The sequence below is a fragment of the Trachypithecus francoisi genome, unplaced genomic scaffold, assembly GCF_009764315.1.
Source record: "Trachypithecus francoisi isolate TF-2019V2 unplaced genomic scaffold, Tfra_2.0 Lachesis_group4, whole genome shotgun sequence".
Classification (NCBI taxonomy): Eukaryota; Metazoa; Chordata; class Mammalia; order Primates; family Cercopithecidae; genus Trachypithecus; species Trachypithecus francoisi.
Genome location: NW_022681469.1, coordinates 41,635,922 through 41,658,961, shown reverse-complemented (window position 1 = coordinate 41,658,961; position 23,040 = coordinate 41,635,922). Strand labels below are relative to the sequence as shown.

Below are 23,040 nucleotides of genomic sequence, written 5' to 3'. Positions count from 1 at the left end.
GACTGCAAAGCACGTCCCCTTCAGTGCCTCCAGATACGCTGCTAATTCACCTGGAATGTCTCTATTTTCCACTCTTTCTTGGCTCAGCCCTTCAATTTTCACTTACATCTTCCATGGGGAAGCTCTTACCTCCCCATGCATATTTTCACACGTTGCCTCATTTAGTGGTACTTATAACAAATATAGGCTTGGAGTTGTATTTTTAAACTTTTTACACAGATGGTTTTATATTATGTGTCCTTTTATAACTGACTTCTTCACTCAACATTTCTTTAATGTATTTAAGGTGATTTATATAGATAAAATTTATTTTTAAGTGCTACTTGGTACCTTTAAGATATGGATTTTCTAGAGATTATTCTATTTAACCATTCCCTAATAGATTTCCCTTTAGAATGCTTTCAGTTTTCTAGTATTACACACAATGCTGCAACACACATTTTCATATATCTCCTGGTACACACATGCAAGAGTGCTTCTAGCTATGTGCTTAGGCGAGGAGTAGTTTGTTCAATAAATGAAAATAATTGTGCATCTTTGTTTTTCTTTGACACATTCTGTTCTTCACTTTCTTTGCTTTTGAGATGGGGTCTCACTCTGTCACCTAGGCTGGAGTGGAGTGGCATCATCTTGGCTCACTGTAACCTCTGCCTCCCAGGTTCAAGCAATTCTCCTGCCTCAGGCTCCTGAGTAGCTGGGATTACAGGCATATGCCACCATGCCCAGATAATTTTGTATTTTTTAGTAAAGATGGGGTTTCTTTATGTTGGTCAGGCTGGTCTGGAACTCCCAACCTCAGGTGATCCGCCCACCTCAGTCTCCCAAAGGGCTGGGATTACAGACATGAGCCACCGCACCCGGCCCCACTGACTTTCTATAGTTCATTTACATTCACAGCTTTTATCATCAGCCTTACGGAAGTAATCATAATCTAAATGCATATCCTGTCTTTTTTACTTCTCTCAGATTGTCAGAATTGGAATCTTAGAAAGACCTTAAGAAACGATCCACTCTTTTGCACTCAGGTATATGAATAATTATTAACCCTACTAACAGGCGAGCAGACTAAGGTGAGAGAAGGCTAAGCACCTTGCCTGACATTACACAGACCTCTGGGAGCTGGGATTCAAATGCCCTTTCCCTTAAATCAGACTACCTAATGTCCAGTCTTGCACAGGATGTACACCTGCAAAGCCTGCCAACATGTCCGAGACAGAAATTATACTCAGGTCTCCCATATCAGTCTTTTACTTCATAAAGTCTTCCTTAATCCTCAATTTTAGGATTTCTCATCCCTCTCCTCATTATATACCATTTTCCTCTCTTCCACCCTGGTCCAACTGAGGACTCATCATTAAAACTCTTTGATGCTTGATCTGTTTCCAGACTCTCTATAGGTTGATTTGTCCCACAAAGAGCTGCCTACAAAATTCCAAAACACCGTTTGTATCATATTATGCACTATCAAGAATCTCACTGACTCATCTTTGACTGTCATATAAGGTCAAAACTACTGAAATGAGCATTAAACTGCCCAAAACATCAATTGCGCTATCTCATCCTTCCAATTCCCCACCTCTAATCACACCTCTATCCCAGCCATGCCAATATGCTTCATATTTCTCACATCTAAGATACCACAGCTATATCTACTTATTCCATTTTTAAATGTTTAATATCAAAATGTGGAATATAATTAAATGATAGTATTTACATTCCATAATAAAATTTTAGCCCAACAGAAAGTTTTCCATGTTTGTTATTAGGTTAGCATCAGCTTATAATAAAAGAACTATTTTAGAGAAATCCTATATAAGATACTGTTTCAGACACTGAGCAGTGATTCAAAAGTTTAAGGTCCTGAAAGCCAGACTTTAATGATAAATAAAACCTTCTGTCAACCAAAAAAAAAAAAAAAAAAAAAAACCCACTCAGGTTTAAAGAGAATTTCTATGATTCTCTTTTATCTTTTTATATTAAAGTTTACTTACACAGTTTGCATATATGCTTCCCAGCCATTCTGAAATTTTCTTCACAAAATAAAAGTATATGAAGGTATGTATTAGGTTGAAGATAAAAACATTATTTAAGTTTTTAAAAATCTGCTTATCCTAAAACTGAATTACTGATACAGCTGGCTGACTGGATGGATTGGGTGATAATCTTAATGTAAGAGGTCATAACGTTTCGTAAGGTCTATACTCCACACTCACAAACCCACAAGTGAGCTTTTATAAAATATGCTGAGGAGCATATACTCTTGGAGCTGAAAGGGACCCAAAAGATCATCAATTATCTTCACAGAAAAGTAGGCAACCAGGTGCTGGGAGATAACCAACTTGCCTGTCTCATACAATCAACTGATACAGAGTACATAGCTGGGATTTCTCATATCCTGCCAGTCTAATGTCTAGAAAGACAATCTAAGTCAGAAGAAAAATGCAATAAATATTTAGATTGCTCTCCTAGGTCAGTAAAATACAAGGAGAAGCCAGCATCACTTGAGTAGCAATTAGTTCTGCAAAAAGTCATTCTACATGGAAAAATAATTATCACACTTAGAGTCAGTATTTTTGCCATAGTTGGGGCTCCGAAAAGGTTAAAAAGGAGATGCAAAAACTGTAAATAGTTTTTCCCATTGTACCAGAGGCCCCAGCAGCAGAGGGGAAAGATAAACAATAAGCTCTGAACATCACTCACTCAGATTCTCCAGTAAATGCTTGCAGTCATCAGTGGCAACATCATGCACAGTCCGATTGCACTTGTCTCTCCTTTCTGGCTCAAGCCCTCCGTGTCTACACAAGATTTCTAGGCAGTTCTGTAAAGACAAGAGCTCGATTACCTCCAAGTCCAAATGAATTAACTTGAGTACAAAATCCAAAGGAAAGCCAGTTGCCTATAACAATCAAATCAAGAATTCACAGTTATAAATCTTATTTCAATTCCATCAACCCCAATATACAGATTAATCTTAGATTAAACTAAACAATGTCTAGAAATGCAAAGCAAAGAGTGCTTATATAAATGCAAATGATAGGATCATAACACTGTTCCACAGAACAGCTTCTTAGGTTTCAAGAAAAAAAATAGCTTGCTAATCACTCAATCTGCAGATTGAAATTAAAAACAAAATTAATTTCAGCAGACATTCTCCTTTTATGGTAATTTGGCAATATAAAGCAGAAGACCTTTGCTATAACGGGATGTACTTTGCTGTCTTCTAGACTATAAACTGCTTTCCTGGTAATATAAGTGCAGGGTTCTAATTTTAAAAATTCTAAGAGTCCTCATAAGCATATTTGTATTTGAGATGTTACCCTGTCATATTTTATTTGAAAAATATGCACATCATGTTGATTGAGATTTTAGAAAATCATTCCCTATAGATATTGAAGTGATGCTCCCTTTCCTTTTCAACTTTTTCTTCTTCTGTGTTGCTTAAGGAAATCTCCATTCAAAAAGTAGAATTATGAACTGAAAAGTCTTAGTCCTCCATATTTTTTCAAATGCAAAGTAACAGACAATATATATACATACGTTTTCTAATAAATAATCACATGGCAAGGTATTACATCAGGATATTTACCAAGGAACTCTCCTATATCAATGTTTACCATTTGATGATTTGTTTGCTAATTTCTCACAAGGCTAAGGAGAAAAATGAATACACCAGAAAGCATGAAAAGGAACTAATAACCAAAACAAGCAATGACCTGCCCATCACTCCCCTAAACACACACACACACGCACACACGCACATGCACACATGTACACACACCCACTCGGAGGCATGGGGCTGTCTTGCAGTTCTAACGATACATTAAATCAAGTCTTCTTGAATAGCCTTTTCTTATCTTTCTGTAGCATACCCTTTCATCCACTTTTAAAATATACTTTTTTCTCTTCTAATACAAAATATTTTTAAAAGAAATACAATATCCGGCTGGGTGTGGTGGCTCATGTCTGTAATCCCAGCACTTTGGAAGGCCGAGGCAGGTGGATCACTTGAGGTTAGGAGTTTGAGACCAGCCTGGCCTGGCCAACATGGTGAAAACCCATCCTACTAAAAATACAAAAATTAGCTGGACATGGTGGTGGGCACCTGTAATCCCAGCTACTCCGGAGGCTGAGGCAGGAGAATCGCTTGAACACGGGAGGCGGAGGTAGCAGTGAGCCAACATCATGCCACTGCATTCCAGCCTGGGTGACAAAGCGAGACTCTGTCTCAAAAAAAAAAAAAAGAAAAGAAAAGAAATATAATATCTACATAGAAAAGTACACAGAAGTGTATCACTTGAAGCATTATCACAAAGCAAACATATTTGTGGAAGGAGCACTTTGGAAGCCCCTTTTGTACTCCATCTCAACAATTAACTCCTCTCTCCCCCGCAGAGGCAACTACTATCTGATTTCTAATTTTAGAGATTGGTTTGGCCTATTTGTGAACTCTATATAAATGGAATCGTACTGTATGTAGGTGCATTTTTATATTTGGCTTCTTTCATTCAATATAATGTCTCTAAGATTCATCCATGTGTTGGCAGTAGTCAGAATTTGTCTTCATTAAAAAATGATTACTATGTGGGATTCCATTATATTCCATTGTGGTATACCACAATTTACTCATCCATTCTCTTGTTGATGAACACTGGTGTTCTGCTATAAACATTCTAGTACATGTCCTGTGGTGGACACGTGTTGGGTATTTGGTATATGGTAGGGCTGGACTGCTGTGCACAGGGCATGCACATGTTCTACGTTAGTCCATACTGCAAAGAGCTTTCAAAAGTGCCTACGCCAATTTGCACTTCCACAAGGAGTACACATGACTTCCAGTTGCTTCATGTTGCCTCTGAAACATACTTTTAAATGCCATAATGAGTTCGTTAGAAAGTACGGTGAGTTCCCAAGGGCCAGAAAGAAAAACAAAGAGTAAGCAGAAACCACCAATTCAGTGAAACTTTAACAGGAAGCCAGTGCTGCTCTGAGGATAAAGCTGACAGAGAGAACCTTCTTGGATGTTGGAAAGATAGGACACTGGGCCTTGGGTTTCCTGAGTAAAGAAAATCTGCCTGCTTGCAAAGGGAAGAAACTAGGACATTTGTTTCTCCCTGCCTGACCCTGTTCAGGTTGGAGGAATCTCTCTAAAACTTGCCATTTAAGTCTGGCAGTCTGTACAATTATTATGTGGCCACTAAAAAAGTAAATCTTAAAGAAAAGTCTGGAAGTCTGACTTTCATAGGTCTACGGTTCAGATTTAAGAAATCACTAAGAAATTAACAGAAAACAAAGTCAGATAAATAAATGTCAACTCATCAATTTGTTGTTACTAATTTGGACAAAATCAGTAAATGAATAAGATAATGTTGATTGAGAAATGAACTCTAATTAGAAACTTAACTAGAAAGCAATCTGAGAACTAAACTTAGTGAATTCTCAAGATGATAAGTGATAAAAATCACACATTTATTTTGCAAGTTAGAACTTGCAGTAAATGTAGGTAAGAGCCACCGCTGACCTGGATTCTAATCCTGCTAACCAAAATGACTATATCTACCACTGCTGCGGAATCATTTAACATTTTCCTGCTTTCATTTCCCTATCTGTATTTCAAGTATCTATATTTCATAAGGTTAACATGACTGAAATGAAAGAGGCACACAAAGTTCTTATATTCATGGCCTGTACTAAACTCCCAGGAGTTATTAGTAGCCATTATTATTACCATAATCAACATCATCATCACCAGCTAGAAAACAGTCCAAATATCCAATTAACTGGTGAGGTACCATAGCACGTCAACAAATGTAATCTCAAGACAATTTAAGTACTGTTACTTCAAATTACAAACAGAAATGATAAAAGGTGTAACACAAGTTTGCAATACTCCTGAACTGCCTGACCCTGTTCTTTTATAGTCTTTTATTTCTGACCTTCAAAGTAGGTGATTTCTAATTTTTCTTACATTCAGGTAGGTCAGTGGGCCAGACCATAAGCAGTGACTTTCTCTTTAAGAAAGCACGAATGTCAGTCCCCATGAGGGTAGCGCATAGCCAAACACTACTACAAGTGTAAATTCTGCAGCATGTGCTGGATGCATGGAGAACTCAAAGAAAGTGAAAACTTTGGCCCCACAGACACTTAACAACAACAGCTACAACAACTATTTGAGCACATATTAAGTTCCAGGCACATTCCACACTTCGCAAGTATTCAATGTTCGTTTAGCCCTCACGACAACTTCATAAGCAGGGCACAAAGCCCCTTTGGGCCAGGGACTATTATGTGGGCTGAGGGTCCTGATGGTGAGTGAGGTAGAGCAATTCCATGTCTCAGGGAGGAATGCAAAGTGACCTGATACACTCAGAAAAGGGGCTGGCGAAGCAATGAGTACAGTTTTACTTTATGGAGGAGCAGAAGGGGTAAAGAGGGAGAGAAGCATCTATACTCTCCTTGTTGAATGGGATTGTGTGAAGAGGACAACTGCTGTGATCCCAGTCTCTGCTTCTGGAAATAGAGTCCCAGGGGCCCTAAACTGGGCAGGATGTCCTACCCAAGTGATACGGAGACAGGGATCTAGGTGGATGAGTTTAAGCTAAATTCCTATTAAGATATAGAGACATCCGCTATAACAGAGACCTTTTAAAGAAGTAGCTTAGGCCTCAGCTTTCACGTGCACTCACATTCCACTTGCTGGTACTCAAATATTTGGCCATAGTTCCCTGCAATCGAGACTGGAGAATGCTGTCTTTATGCTGGGTGCCCATGGGTCCAGCTGAAACAGAGGGATCCGTTATTATGGATCAAGGACAGAGGAGAGGTTGAGGGGTGAGGGAACTGCCAGGCTCCTTTCAGCAGAGCTGAGAAGCAAGGTACCAGCATCCAGGAAATTCAGTAGAAACCCTGAGTCCAGAAAGCTAGATATAAAAATCAAAGTCAGAGCAGGGAGCCAAGAGTTTGATATTGAGCAGAGGGAAAGAAAGTGAAAAAGTTTGCAAATATACATCAAAAGCCCAGCTCAAGTGCTGAGAACAACCTTGGGGTGTACCTGCTACTTTACAGAGCTGGGAAGATGGAAGCCGTTAATGTCGGAAATAATGACATAAGCAAGAAGGTAGTTAGGTGTTCATGGCCAAAGATGAAGTTGGCTGCTGTCAGCTGTAAAGGGTTGAGTGCTATGCACTTTGCATGCTTTTCTGTAGGCATGAGAATGTGTTTGGGAAGGAAAGTGCCATGTTCAGCTCTGTTCTGCAAACCAATTGTTGTACTGAAAGATTACATTGGAAAGGAAGAGAGTGACAGCAAAGAGACCAGTTAAGAAAAAGAAAGCAGTCCATTCTATTCCTGACTCAGCAAACATTTAGTACTTTTGGGTCACAGACTCTGCTGGATACAGTATGTATAAGGATTAAAAAGTAACTGTTCAGAGGAGATGGAGAGGCAGAGAGGCATGCAAACAATTACAATGAAGTACATGCTCTCTAAGCAAAGTGTGGAGAGGTATCCTGGGAACACCTAACTCCAAGAAGCCAAGACAAGCTGAAATGTTTTCCAGGCAGAGAGGGGTCAAGACGGGAGAAGAGGCCATTTGAGGTAATGGGAGCAGCAGATACAAAGACAGGGAGGGGAGTGAGCACAGGATGTTTGCACATTGACCAGTATGCATGGTCAAAGCCTAGCACGCACTAGGGAAGGAGACAGAAGTGTGCCCAGGGGAACAGACCAAGACTAGATCAGGAAGGGACTTGACTGTTATGATAGGCATCCCTGCCCTGGAAGTAACAGAGGCTTGGGAAGACATGAAGCCGGTAATTACATCATCATGTTCACCTGTTAGAAAAGCCCCTCACATGGCAATGTAAGGGAAGCAGAGAGACTGAACATGATGAGACCGCGGCAGTACCGTGAATGTGACCAGACAGTAGATGATGAGGGCTCCCTAAGGACAGTGCTGACAAGACTATGGAGGAGACAAGGTATCCAAAATTTATTTGTAAAAGAATAAATTTAGAGTTGTGTTGATCATTTGAGTTCTTTCAGTTAGGAAGATGGAGCAAGTAAACAAATGCCAGGTGATGCTATTGGAGTAAGAGAGGAGAAGCAAGAATTGCAGCAGATTGGCTAAGAAGTATAAACATTTGGGCCCAAGAATGTGCTAGAAGAGCTATCTGGTGGAAGCAAAAGCGAATGTGGTCCCCAACAGGATTACCCTACAGTTGTTTAAACTGGAACACATTAGAAAGTGAAAGGAGGCACTGTTAATTACACTGGGATGACAGGCATAAACAGGGTTGTACTGAGCAAACTGGAAAGTTTGTTCCCCTGATTATCAAGGAAAGGACCTGCCTAGACAGACTCAGAAAATGCTTAAGTAGGGCTAGAGATGAGATTTTAGAATCCGTATAGATTATATTCAGTGGATCAACAAGATCATTCAAGTGAGAAAGTTCAGAGTGATGAGAAAAAGGATCAAAACCCAGATCCATGAAAGGTGTTGGTGGGAAACACTGGATGACCCATGTCTTAGATGAGAGGTGGAGCATGACCCTGGGCAGCCAAGTTTACATTCCCTTTAGGGTTCTGCCATTCATTGCTGTCCAAAGTAAGAAAGGATTCAGTATTCTTCACTGAATATTATAGTGAATGAGTATAGAAAGGCATTTTCCAGAATATTTTTTTCTAAAAATAAAAGAAAAAAGGAAATAATCATAATCAAAAGCATTACAACAGTGTTCAAAGAACAGATTTCTATTTATCATTATTAAAATCTAGTTCCAATGACTTTGTGCCTTTGCAGGCACCTCATCTAATTTTCTCTTTTCTAAACTAGCTACCCAACTCCATGCAACAATGAATAACTTTAGTGACTCCTATTTATCTTGTTCTTGTTGTATCCAATTCCTAGGAAGAAGGAATCCAAATATTGGGGCGTCATGTGGACCTTTGCACATACCTCATGGAGACATCTTGGAGGACCGAGGTGGCTGCTACAGTGTGAGTGCAAACGTGAGATCCTCATATGGCTAAAAGCTTAACAATGCATCAGGCAGATCGCAATCCTAACACATAAAAATGGTCTAAACTGGGTAACAAGAGGGCTACCACCTGACCAGAGGGCAGTGGGCCTGACCAGACATGACCTCTAGGATGCTGGAGATGAATGTCTGGAGGACAAGTAAAAAGGCAGATATGGAGATATGGGTTTGGGACTAGTTACTGCAGGAGTCACAAATGATTCCTGAAAGACCCCTGAAAGACTGGATAAACTCTTAGAAAACAGGAGTAGGCAGCTGAGAATAAAAGTTGGGAGTTGCTTAGAGTTAAAACACACACACACACACACACACACACACCCCAAAAAACAAAAAGCAGAAAAACAAATAGAGAGCCTGGTCAGCAAAGTTGGAGGGGAAGTGAGAAAAGGACAGTGGTCTGGAAGCCCAGGGAGGGAGGAGTTTGCATTAAATCGTCAACTCGTTAAAACACCCAGGGAGACTGAGCAAAAGCAGAAGTGACAGGAAGCCACTGGCTTCGGTAAGCGAGAAGTATAACCACCTCCTGTAGTGAAAAATTCACGCAGTCCCTCCAGTGAAAAAAATCTCTTGGTATAGGAACTTCAACAACAGAGCTGCTCAAATCCAGACAATCTCTTAAATTTGTTTCTGTTGCAGGAAACTAACATGTCAATGGTTTCATGACAGGAAGTTTCATTAAGAAATTCATCTATCCGCCGGGCGTGGTGGCTCAAGCCTGTAATCCCAGCACTTTGGGAGGCTGAGACGGGCGGATCACGAGGTCAGGAGATCGAGACCATCTTGCCTAACAGGGTGAAACCACATCTCTACTAAAAAAACACAAAAAACTAGCCAGGCGAGGTGGTGGGTGCCTGTAGTCCCAGCTACTTGGGAGGCTGAGGCAGGAGAATGGCGTGAACCCGGGAGGCGGAGCTTGCAGTGAGCCGCGATCGGGCCACTGCACTTCAGCCTGGGCGACAGAGTGAGACTTTGTCTCAAAAAAAAAAAAAAAAAAATCACCTATCTATTCAGATGAAATGATGCAAACAAAGGCTTATCCTTAGTTCAGCAGCCTCTCTGGAATAGTCAGGCCAGCTGTAGAGAGAGGTTTTCCAATGACATTTAATGGTGGTCTGCACAAATTTCTTAACCATTGGAAAAAAGACCAGGGGGCTAACATGGAAAAAGGACAGATGTGGGAATTTGATCTTCAATGAATGGGGCTTGAGGAATTAAGTTACCTATTTCCCATTTGTTATAGATAAAGACTTAGTTTCTTTATCTACAACACAAGGGAAATTGACTAGATGAACTATGTCAGGGGTCCACAAATCCCTGTCACAGACCAGTATCAGTCTGTGGCCTGTTAGGAACCAGGTCACACAGCAGGAGGTGAGTGGAGGGTGGGCAAGCATTCCTGCCTGAGCTCCGCCTCCTGTCAGATCAACGGTGGCATTAGACTCTCATAGGAGTGTGAACCCTATTGTGAACTACATCTGCAAGGGATCTAGGTTGTGTGCTCCTTATGAGGTGGGACAGTTTCATCCTGAAACCATTCCACCCCACCCCACCCCCAACCATGGAAAACTGTCTTCCACGAAACTAGTCCCTGCTGCCAAAAAGGTTGGGGACCACTGAGCTATGTTATGTCCCTTCAAGCTCTGAAATTCCACAATTCTCTACTGAAAACCATGTGGAAACTGAAGTCTTCTTCTTGGGTAGCAACGATTCTACTACCCTGTGTAGATTAGACAAATGTATGCTAGAGTAAAGAAAAAAACCTATTTTTAAGCTCTACTTGTGGTCAATGTAGGATCTTTCTAGCAATGCAATGACTAGCTCAGAGCTGTATGTTTTCAGAAATCTGGCCTTAATATCTTAGTTATAAGTAGATTACTTTCTGAAGAACTATCTCAGCCAGAATATAAATATTAGGCAAATGATACTAATACATTTTCCAATATCTTTGACTAGGGGAGAAGGAAGTATGGTACAATGAAAAGACTAATGGATTCAGGCAATCTGGGCTTCATTCCCAACTTTTATCTACTAAACTCTCTGGGGTTTAAATGTCTTAATCATAAAATGGAAAGGTTAGACTAGAAGATTTAATGTCCACTCCAGGGCTTAAAAAATATATTAACAGAAACCCAGGGTTTGGGGAGGAGCAAGATGGCCGAATAGGAACAGCTCCAGTCTCCACCTCCTGGCGCGAGCGACACAGAAGCCCGGTGATTTCTGCATTTTCAACTGAGGTACTGGGGTCATCTCACTGGGGAGTGCCGGACAATCGGTGCTGGTCAGCTGCTGCAGCCCAACCAGCGAGAGCTGAAGCAGGGCGAGGCATTGCCTCACCTGGGAAGCGCAAGGGGGAAGGGAATCCCTTTTCCTAGCAGGGAACTGAGACACACAACACTGGAAAATCGGGTAATTCCCACCCCAATACTGCGCTTTAAGCAAACGGGCACACCAGGAGATTATACCCACACCTTGCCGGGAGGGTCCCACGGCCACGGAGCCTCCCTCATTGCTAGCACAGCAGTCTGTGATCTAACCGAAATGGCAGCAGCGAGACTGGGGGAGGGGCGCCCGCCATTGCTGAGGCTTAAGTAGGTAAACAAAGCCGCTGGGAAGCTCGAACTGGGTGGAGCTCACAGCAGCTCAAGGAAACCTGCCTGTCTCTGTAGACTCCACCTCTGGGGACAGGGTGCAGCTAAAAAAACAATAGGGAAAGCAGCAGAGGCCTGTGCAGACCCGAACGACTCTGTCTGACAGCTCTGAAGAGAGCAGTGGATCTCCCAACATGGAGGTTGAGATCTGAGAACGGACAGACTGCCTGCTCAAGTGGGACCCTGACCCCTGAGTAGCCTAACTGGGAGACATCCCCCACTAGGGGCAGTCTGACACCCCACACCTCACAGGGTGGAGTACACCCCTGAGAGGAAGCTTCCAAAGTAAGAATCAGACAGGTACACTCGCTGTTCAGCAATATTCTATCTTCTGCAACCTCTGCTGCTGATACCCAGGCAAACAGGGTCTGGAGTGGACCTCAAGCAATCTCCAACAGACCTACAGCTGAGGGTCCTGACTATTAGAAGGAAAACTATCAAACAGGAAGAACATCTATACCAAAACCCCATCAGTACGTCACCATCATCAAAGACCAGAAGCAGATAAAACCACGAAGATGGGGAAGAAGCAGGGCAGAAAAGCTGGAAATTCAAGAAATAAGAGTGCATCTCCCCCTGCAAAGGAGCGCAGCTCATCGCCAGCAATGGATCAAAGCTGGTCAGAGAATGACTTTGACGAAATGAGAGAAGAAGGCTTCAGTCCATCAAACTTCTCAGAGCTAAAGTAGGAATTACGCACCCAGCGCAAAGAAACTAAAAATCTTGAAAAAAGAGTGGAAGAATTGATAGCTAGAATAATTAATGCAGAAAAGGTCATAAATGAAATGACAGAGATGAAAACCATGACACGAGAAATACGTGACAAATCCACAAGCTTCAGTAACCGACTCAATCAACTGGAAGAAAAAGTATCAGCGATTGAGGATCAAATGAATGAAATGAAGCGAGAAGAGAAACCAAAAGAAAAAGAAGAAAAAGAAATGAACAAAGTCTGCAAGAAGTATGGGATTATGTAAAAAGACCAAATCTACGTCTGATTGGGGTGCCTGAAAGTGAGGGGGAAAATGGAACCAAGTTGGAAAACACTCTTCAGGATATCATCCAGGAGAACTTCCCCAACCTAGTAGGGCAGGCCAACATTCAAATTCAGGAAATACAGAGAACACCACAAAGATACTCCTCCAGAAGAGCAACTCCAAGACACATAATTGCCAGATTCACCAAAGTTGAAATGAAGGAAAAAATCTTAAGGGCAGCCAGAGAGAAAGGTCGGGTAACCCACAAAGGGAAGCCCATCAGACTAACAGCAGACCTCTCGGCAGAAACTCTACAAGCCAGAAGAGAGTGGGGGCCAATATTCAACGTTCTTAAAGAAAGAATTTTCAACCCAGAATTTCATATCCAGCCAAACTAAGTTTCATCAGTGAAGGAGAAATAAAATCCTTTACAGATAAGCAAATGCTTAGAGATTTTGTCACCACCAGGCCTGCCTTACAAGAGACCCTGAAGGAAGCCCTAAATATGGAAAGAACAAAGTACCAGCCATTGCAAAAACATGCCAAAATGTAAAGACCATCGAGGCTAGGAAGAACTGCATCAACTAACGAGCAAAATAACCAGTTAATATCATAATGGCAGGATCAAGTTCACACATAACAATATTAACCTTAAATGTTAATGGACTAAATGCTCCAATGAAAAGACACAGACTGGCAAATTTGGATAAAGAGTCAAGACCCATCAGTCTGCTGTATTCAGGAGACCCATCTCACATGCGGAGACATACATAGGCTCAAAATAAAGGGATGGAGGAAGATCTATCAAGCAAATGGAGAACAAAAAAAAGCAGGGGTTGCAATCCTAGTCTCTGATAAAATAGACTTTAAACCATAAAAGATCAAAAGAGACAAAGAAGGCCATTACATAATGGTAAAGGGATCAATTCAACAGGAAGAGCTAACTCTTCTAAATATATATGCACCCAATACAGGAGCACCCAAATTCATAAAGCAAGTCGTTAGAGACTTACAAAGAGACTTAGACTCCCATACAATAATAATGGGAGACTTCAACACTCCACTGTCAACATTAGACAGATCAACGAGACAAAGTTAGCAAGGATATCTAGGAATTGAATTCATCTCTGCACCAAGTGGACCTAATAGACATCTATAGAACTCTCCACCCCAAATCAACAGAATATATATTCTTCTCAGCACCACATCGCACTTATTCCAAAATTGACCACATAACTGGAAGTAAAGCACTTCTTAGCAAATGTAAAAGAACAGAAATTATAACAAACTGTCTCTCAGACCACAGTGCAATCAAACTAGAACTCAGGACTCAGAAACTCAATCAAAACTGCTCAACTACATGGAAACTGAACAACCTGCTCCCAAATGACTACTGGGTGTATAATGAAATGAAGGCAGAAATAAAGATGTTCTTTGAAACCAATGAGAACAAAGATACAACATACCAGAATCTCTGGGACACATTTAAAGCAGTGTGTAGAGGGAAATTTATAGCACTAAATGCCCACAAGAGAAAGCAGGAAAGATCTAAAATGGACACTCTAACATCACAATAAAAGAACCGGAGAAGCAAGAGCAAACACATTCAAAAGCTAGCAGAAGGCAAGAAATAACTAAGATCAGAGCAGAACTGAAGGAGATAGAGACACAAAAACCCTCCAAAAAATCAATGAATCCAGGAGTTGGTTTTTTGAAAAGATCAACAAAATTGACAGACCGCTAGCAAGACTAATAAAGAAGAAAAGAGAGAAGAATCAAATAGACGCAATAAAAAATGATAAAGGGGATATCACCACGGACCTCACAGAAATACAAACTACCATCAGAGAATACTATAAACACCTCTACGCAAATCAACTAGAAAATCTAGAAGAAATGGCTAAATTCCTGGACACTTACACTCTCCCAAGATTAAACTAGGAAGAAGTTGAATCCCTGAATAGACCAATAGCAGGCTCTGAAATTGAGGCAATAATTAATAGCCTACCAATCAAAAAAAGTCCAGGACCAGATGGATTCACAGCTGAATTCTACCAGAGGTACAAAGAGGAGCTGGTACCATTCCTTCTGAAACTATTCCAATCAATAGAAAAGAGGGAATCCTCCTAACTCATTTTATGAGGCCAACATCATCCTGATACCAAAGGCTGGCAGAGACACAACAAAAAAAGAAATTTTAGACCAATATCCCTGATGAACATCGATGCAAAAATCCTCAATAAAATACTGGCAAACCGGATTCAGCAGCACATCAAAAAGCTTATCCACCATGATCAAGTGGGCTTCATCCCTGGGATGCAAGGCTGGTTCAACATATGCAAATCAATAAATGTAATCCAGCATATAAACAGAACCAAAGACAAGAACCACATGATTATCTCAATAGATGCAGAAAAGGCTTTTGACAAAATTCAACACCCCTTCATGCTAAAAACGCTCAATAACTTCGGTATTCATGGAACGTACCTCAAAATAATAAGAGCTATTTATGACAAACCCACAGCCAATATCATACTGAATGGGCAAAAACTGGAAAAATTCCCTTTGAAAACTGGCACAAGACAGGGTGAGAGAGAGAGATCTTTGATCTTTGATAAAGCCATCTGATCTTTGATAAACCTGAGAGAAACAAGAAATGGGGAACTCCTATTCAACATAGTGTTGGAAGTTCTGGCTAGGGCAATCAGGCAAGAGAAAGAAATCAAGGGTATCCAGTTAGGAAAAGAAGAAGTCAAATTGTCCCTGTTTGCAGATGACATGATTGTATATTTAGAAAACCCCATTGTCTCAGCCCAAAATCTCCTTAAGCTGATAAGCAACTTCAGCAAAGTCTCAGGATACAAAATCAATGTGCAAAAATCACATGCATTCTTATACACCAGTAACAGACAAACAGAGAGCCAAATCATGAATGAACTTCCATTCACAATTGCTTCAAAGAGAATAAAATATCTAGGAATACAACTTACAAGGGATGTAAAGGACCTCTTCAAGGAGAACTACAAACCACTGCTCAGTGAAATAAAAGAGGACACTAACAAATGGAAGAACATACCATGCTCATGGATAGGAAGAATCAATATTGTGAAAATGGCCATACTGCCCAAGGTTATTTATAGATTCAATGCCATCCCCATCAAGCTACCAATGAGTTTCTTCACAGAACTGGAACAAACGGCTTTAAAGTTCATATGGAACCAAAAAAGAGCCCGCATTGCCAAGACAATTCTAAGTCAAAAGAACAAAGCTGGAGGCATCACGCTACCTGACTTCAAACTATACTACAAGGCCACAGTAACCAAAACAGCATGGTACTGGGACCAAAACAGAGATATAGACCAATGGAACAGAACAGAGTCCTCAGAAATAATACCACACATCTACAGCCATCTGATCTTTGATAAACCTGAGAGAAACAAGAAATGGGGAAAGGACTCCCTATTTAATAAATGGTGCTGGGAAAACTGGCTAGCCATAAGTAGAAAGCTGAAACTGGATCCTTTACTTACTCCTTATACGAAAATTAATTCAAGATGGATTAGAGACTTAAATGTTAGAACTAATACCATAAAAACCCTAGAAGAAAACCTAGGTAGTACCATTCAGGACATAGGCATGGGCAAGGACTTCATGTCTAAAACACCAAAAGCAACGGCAGCAAAAGCCAAAATTGACAAATGGGATCTAATTAAACTAAAGAGCTTCTGCACAGCAAAACAAACTACCATCAGAGTAAACAGGCAACCTACAGAATGGGAGAAAATTTTTGCAATCTACTCATCTGACAAAGGGCTAATATCCAGAATCTATAAAGAACTCAAACAAATTTACAAGAAAAAAGCAAACAACCCCATCAAAAAGTGGGCAAAGGATATGAACAGACATTTCTCAAAAGAAGACATGCATACAGCCAACAGACACATGAAAAAATGCTCATCATCACTGGCCATCAGAGAAATGCAAATCAAAACCACAATGAGATACCATCTCACACCAGTTAGAATGGCAATCATTAAAAAGTCAGGAAACAACAGGTGCTGGAGAGGATGTGGAGAAATAGGAACACTTTTACACTGTTGGTGGGATTGTAAACTAGTTCAACCATTATGGAAAACAGTATGGCAATTCCTCAAGGAATATGGTCATATGGTACCATATGACCCAGTCATCCCACTACTGGGTATATACCCAAAGGATTATAAATCATGCTGCTATAAAGACACATGTACATGTATGTTTATTGCGGCACTATTCAGAATAGCAAAGACTTGGAATCAACCCAAATGTCCAAGTGACAGACTGGATTAAGAAAATGTGGCACATATACACCATGGAATATTATGCAGCCATAAAAAAGGATGAGTTTGCATCCTTTGTAGGGACATGGATGCAGCTGGAAACCATCATTCTTAGCAAACTATCACAAGAACAGAAAACCAAACACCGCATGTTCTCACTCATAGGTGGGAACTGAACAATGAGATCACTTGGACTCGGGAAGGGGAACATCACACATCGGCGCCTATCATGGGGAGGGGGGAGCGGGAGGGATTGCATTGGGAGTTATATATAATATAAATGATGAATTGAGGGGTGCTGACGAGTTGATGGGTGCAGCACACCAACATGGCACAAGTATACATATGTAACAAACCTGCACGTTATGCACATGTACCCTAGAACTTAAAGTATAATAAAAAAAATATATATACACATATATATTAATAGCCTAGCAGTGTGTGAATATTGTCAGTCATGCCCACTTTAAAAAAAATCTCTCTTTCCTTGTCCAAAATTCATCTTGTGCTTCTTAAAGTAAAAGAATACACAGGAGTCATAGTCTACGGGAGAAAGAGGTCACATTTCCCTTGGACAATATGCCAGAGGTGTGGAAATCAATGACAATGCCCTCTTTGATCATAAAAACACCAGAACTAATAAAGAATTCATAATTAAGGAGTTGAGCAGCATCACAATTGCCCTACCCTGAAGGGTAACTCACCCTGGGAAGCGAGTTCCTTTCTGCCTAGCCTGAGAGGTTCAGTAGCTGAACATCCTAGATCAAGGGTGTTCAGGTTTTGTTTTTCTTTTTTCTTTTTTTTTTTTTTTGCCTCTAGGCTGAGTGCAGGCCTAACACACTCCTATCATTAACATCTCATATTACATTCAGAGTTTTTCTTTTAAAGGAGCGGAGGCAGGTTGCAAACTACCCTTTCCATGCACCTCTACAACAGCAAAAGGATTCATAGTCCTAGATTAACTGTACATATTCAGGTTTAAACTATTCACATTTCCCATCTTTGTCTCCCAAAAACTTTTATGTCAGATATTATTGCATTCCATTCAAATCATATGCACAAATCAAGTTCCCAGAATTTTTGTATCTTTTTTGTCAAAGGGTGAAGTTGGGGAAACAAAACAACAAAACTACTGCTAACAAACAATACCTCCAGATTGAACTGAATCATGCCCTTTTCTCATTTTGTAAAACACCAAAGTCCAAGATGAATGGCTTCCGCCAAGATCACAACAGGAAGTTACCCAACCAGGAGCTCTAAATACACATCTTTAGCTATCTCTATCTGGATGAACAAATCGTAGCACTTACATTCAGCATGTCTAAAACTGCATTCTGTCTTCTTGATCAAAATGATCCTTTTCCTTGTTCTTTTTGGGAATGTCACTATCTTTTTATTCAGCTCCCCCATTTCCCTCATCTAATCCATGCTCATTCCTGGGGCATTCCTAGTATTTCTCATTATTTCCACTGCTCTCATCATCTTTCATGTAGTGTCTCTTCCTGATACCAATTTCTTCGTAATCTCAAATATTCTTGATGTTCTTGCTTAATGAATCTATTTAAACTATTCAGTTGATTATTTTGTTCCTTTGTACAAAACCTTTCAATGGTTTCACTTTGAATAGTAAATTAAGACCAGACTCCTTGCTATGTCACTGAAGGCCCCAGGCCCTGTTGTGAAACTCCCAGTTAGGTCTTATTTCTCACTACTCTCCATTATCCCAATTAACAGGGACCTGTTATCCACCTCCCTACTTCCATGTGTTTGTTTTTACTGCTCCTTTCACCTGAACCACTCTCCTTTCTCAGTGGTGATGGTGAATTTAATCGTCCTTGCAAAGCTCAAAATAATTTCCAACTCCTCCAGAATGAGCCATGCCTGAGCCTAACATTCTTGAAGTTCTGCCCTTTGAAATATGTATGTTCTCCTTCTTTTTCCTGTAATTGCTGCATTTTTATACTGTTCCAAGTGCATTTCTGTTCTCCTTGTGTTCATTTTTGTGCTCTTCTTGTCCTACATTTGTCTTGTACCCTGCACACTTGCCACTGAACTAGGAGCTACCTAATGGCAGAAATGATCCTTACAAGTGTTAGCACACACAGTACCTTGCACTCAGGAACTTCCTAATATCTTCTTATTGCTAACACAAATTAATGCTAAAGTGACTGACATCAGAAAAACATGAGTGAATGGACTACTATATTACACTATTTATTTAATATTCAGAATCATTCTGTATTCTATCTGAGCATCTAGAGCTCCCTCTTAGATACTGGTAAGACAGCACAGACAGGGGTAAGTTTGGCAGCTGAGGGTACAGGGCAAGAGAACGAGCTCTGCAGCATGAGTGTGAATCCTCACCCTGCCTCTCACTAGCAGCGCGGTGTTGGTACTTAAGTAAGCAACCCAATGAACTAAATCAACACCAATGATTTGCTCCTATTGTAGATAAAATGTTTGAAATTACCCTCATATTTCTCATTAACAAACTACAAATAAATTATTTTTATTAAAAGTCTCTTATACCCTTGACCATAACTATTGCATAGGAATAATGTCAATTTGTATTGGTAACATCTGCAATTGTATCACTCAGTCTCCAATTATTCCATTTAAGTACACTTAATCTATAGCAGACAACTTTGCCGCTCATCAAATTACAGTTGCATGATGAGGCCAGCTGCTAACAGACATACCTTAAAACCTTTGGAAGCAGCAATGTGGGCAGCAGTCCAGCCTTCTCTGTTGGCGTGGTTAATGAGGTCTGCAGGAACAACAGGCTTGAATATGCTTTCAGGACTCTCTTCTCCTCCATCCAAGTCAAAGACACCTGACTCGGACTCATCCTCATTGAAAGAATTTCCACAAGCTGGTATTCTATGGTACATAAGAAGCTTGAGGCTGTCCACATTACCAGTATCCACAGCTGCGTGAACTGGTGTCCAGCCATCCTGAAAATAAAATGACCGGGGGAAAGGGTTGATAACAACATTAATGTCAAGGATAATGTTATTGAAAGTTCACTTCAAAATGTTCTTGGGCATGGACCACTGAGCTGGGAAAAGCAGGCATTCCAATCCTGAACATCAACACCGATGAGCTGGGCAAAGTTCTCTCACTTCTGTCAGTGAACAATATTTCCAACTGCTACGACTCATGTTTGCTATTTTGTAATCATTTCTACCTACCAGTTAACCATTTGGGGTGAGCAGGTACTGCCCAGGGCATAACTGAGTATTATGTATGGTAAATCAAAATCTCAATTTAATACTATGAAAGAGAATGAACTTTAAAGGAATTAAAAAATTTATATGCAAGAATGTTATTAGTAGAATACTGAAAGAATGCAGTTATAAGCCAGTTTTACTTACAAGGCACTGACCTAACTCTGTGATCTTAAAATTTTATGCCAACCATTCCAGAAGAAAAGATCCTAAATAACAGGGAAAAGGTAGACATAAAGATAAAACAAGGCCAAATAATTTCAGTGCAGGTTTATGGGCCCCTATTGAGTGCTTTGTGACTGCAGAGGGACACTGATCATTATAAGCTTAGAAAATGTTTCAACTAAAATTACTGGGTCTGTTTTCTAGAATATATTACTTTGGAGCCTCTATTACCCACTTAGCTGGTAGATGGAGTAGGGGTATTAATAGAAGTCCTTTTTAGGGCAGTGATTCTCAAGTGTGGTCCCCAGACCAGCAGCATCAGTATCACCTGGGAACTTGATAGAAATGTGAATTCTTAAGCCTCATCTCAGATCTATTGAATCAGAAACTCTGGGGATGGGGTCTACCAATCTGACTTAACGATACCTCCAGGAGATTCTAATACACTAAAGTTTGACAAGCATTATTCTGGGAAAAATCTAGGTTCTATCTATAGTCTCTTCATCTTTATATAGAGATGGGTCTATGTTCTATTCAGACACGCATCTTCTTTATTTTTATAAAACATTTTTCATAAAAGAACCTGGCTTATTTTGGTGATTTGTATTTTGGCTATGTTTTTCTACCTTTAATTTCCCCTTGACATACCTTTTTCATGTAGTACTTCACACTGCTATACTAAATATATTTCAGTAAGCTACAGTACACTTTTAAAAAATAATAGGGTAGAAGACAGATAAATAGACAATTAATAAGAACAATCTAAATTTGGGCTAAGTCATCTGATCATTTGCTACAGCCGTCCCTTTGCAATGTCGCTTTTTCTCTGGTTTGGTATCTCATACCAATAAAATCTACTTGGCTAAGACAAGACAAGGGTGCGCCAATCAGGTAAATAAAGTTCACTTGGCTAAGACAAGACTATGGAGCTTCAATCAGCTCCATTCAGGTGTGTTCTTCGCCGGGCTGTGGACACCTTTACTTGGGTAGTATAAAGTTTACTACACAAGTAGTCTACTACTGAAGAGTATAAGTGCTTTTGACCTTTCCCAATTTATATTACAAAGGCCATGCAACCATTTCTGGAAAAATAAATTTCTATCTTCCATCCTCTTTTGATACTTATTATAAAGACATAGACATAATTGTTCCCAATTACACTGTTTATCTCTGGACTTTTGAGCATCTATACTTCCAAAGATTTTGTTCAGCTCACCAGCAACTAGCTGGAGAGAATGGGTTTCTGTGTTCTCTAACTTAGGATGTGACTAATTTTTATGCTGTACTGCTTTTTTTCATTCAGCCCAGTGATACAAAAGTAATTTATTTTTCACTATAGAATTTTATACTGAATATGTGTAACACCACAGATTTCTCAATATATAAATAACATGAAAAATATAAAACTAAACTGTTTTCTCAGATTTTCAAAAAATAGGAAGTTTTTTAAAAAAAAACTCTAGCAATAACAGTCATTAAAAATGTTTATATCTAGCTTATTACATCTCTGCATATATATATATATATATATATTTTTTTTTTTTTTTTTTAGGCAGAGTTTCACTCTTGTTTCTCAGGCTGGAGTGCAATGGCACCATCTCGGCTCACCACAACCTCTGCCTCCCAGGTTCAAGGGATTCTCCTGCCTCAGTCTCCCAAGTAACTGGGATTACAGGCATGCACCACCAAGCTCAGCTGATTTTCTATTTTCAGAAGAGACGGGGGTTTCTCCATGTTGATCAGGCTGGTCTCAAACTCCTGACCTCCGGTGATCTGCCCACCTCGGCCTCCCAAAGTGCTGGGATTACAGGCGTAAGCCACCACACCCAGCCACATCTCTGTGGCCATTGTTAACCATTGGTTCTCCTTTACTTAAGAAAACTCAGGATCTGAGACTATTATTTGTTGAATGAATAAAAAATTATACCTCCCTTGTCTGCCCTAGTTCTAAAAATAATCAAAGCATAGGTATTTGTTTTCCTGTTTGACAGATGAATCTGAGGCTCAGAGGTTAAAGGACTGGTTAGGCTAATGAACAAACATTTAATTAACAGGAAAGAGATTCAAACAAGGGTCAGACACTTTCCAAATCCTACGAGCAAAACAAAATAAAGCATCCTCTATTTTAATTTATTTTGTTTTTCTAGTTGTAGAGTTTACAAATATATGGCAAATTATGTATACAGGGGGAAAAAAAAACGGACTGGTACTCACTGTGGTTTTTACACTTCGATTGGTTCCGGCTTCCAACAAGAGTTTAATACATTCTTTATTTTCATTTTTACAGGCCAGGTATAGAGGTGTCTGTCCTCCATCAGCAGCATGATTAATGTTAGCATCATATGCAATTAATAATTCTACACACCTAAACACAAGATTAGGATTAATTACATAAAACCTGGGTTTGACCTTTGAAGCACCACCTAACCAAGATATTAAATACGGAAAAGAAGGCAATGCTGCATCTTTATATACATCAATTGTTTCTATTTATATATATATCAATTATTATGGATCTTATTACATGAATACTATTTTTATAAGGCTAGAAAATATATTCTAGTAATAAAATTTCATTTCTCCCATGAAAATTTGAAAAGTGCTAACACCTCCTTTATGACACTTCTCTATAACCAACTTGTGAAAGTAGAGTCCTTAGAATTGAACTT

General features: G+C 39.9%; 1 protein-coding gene across 2 annotated transcripts in view; it reads right to left on the bottom strand.

Moving 5' to 3' along the window:
- CTTNBP2 (cortactin binding protein 2) overlaps positions 1 to 23,040 on the bottom strand; it is a 174,607-nt gene that overhangs the window by 54,587 nt on the left and 96,980 nt on the right. For both annotated transcript variants that reach the window (XM_033193019.1, XM_033193020.1), the window contains exons 7-9: positions 22,586 to 22,736; positions 19,679 to 19,933; positions 2,701 to 2,818 (exon numbers count right to left, since the gene is read on the bottom strand). In XM_033193019.1, the coding sequence (XP_033048910.1) occupies positions 2,701 to 2,818; positions 19,679 to 19,933; positions 22,586 to 22,736 (524 nt within the window). The remainder of the gene's footprint in view (positions 1 to 2,700; positions 2,819 to 19,678; positions 19,934 to 22,585; positions 22,737 to 23,040) is intronic.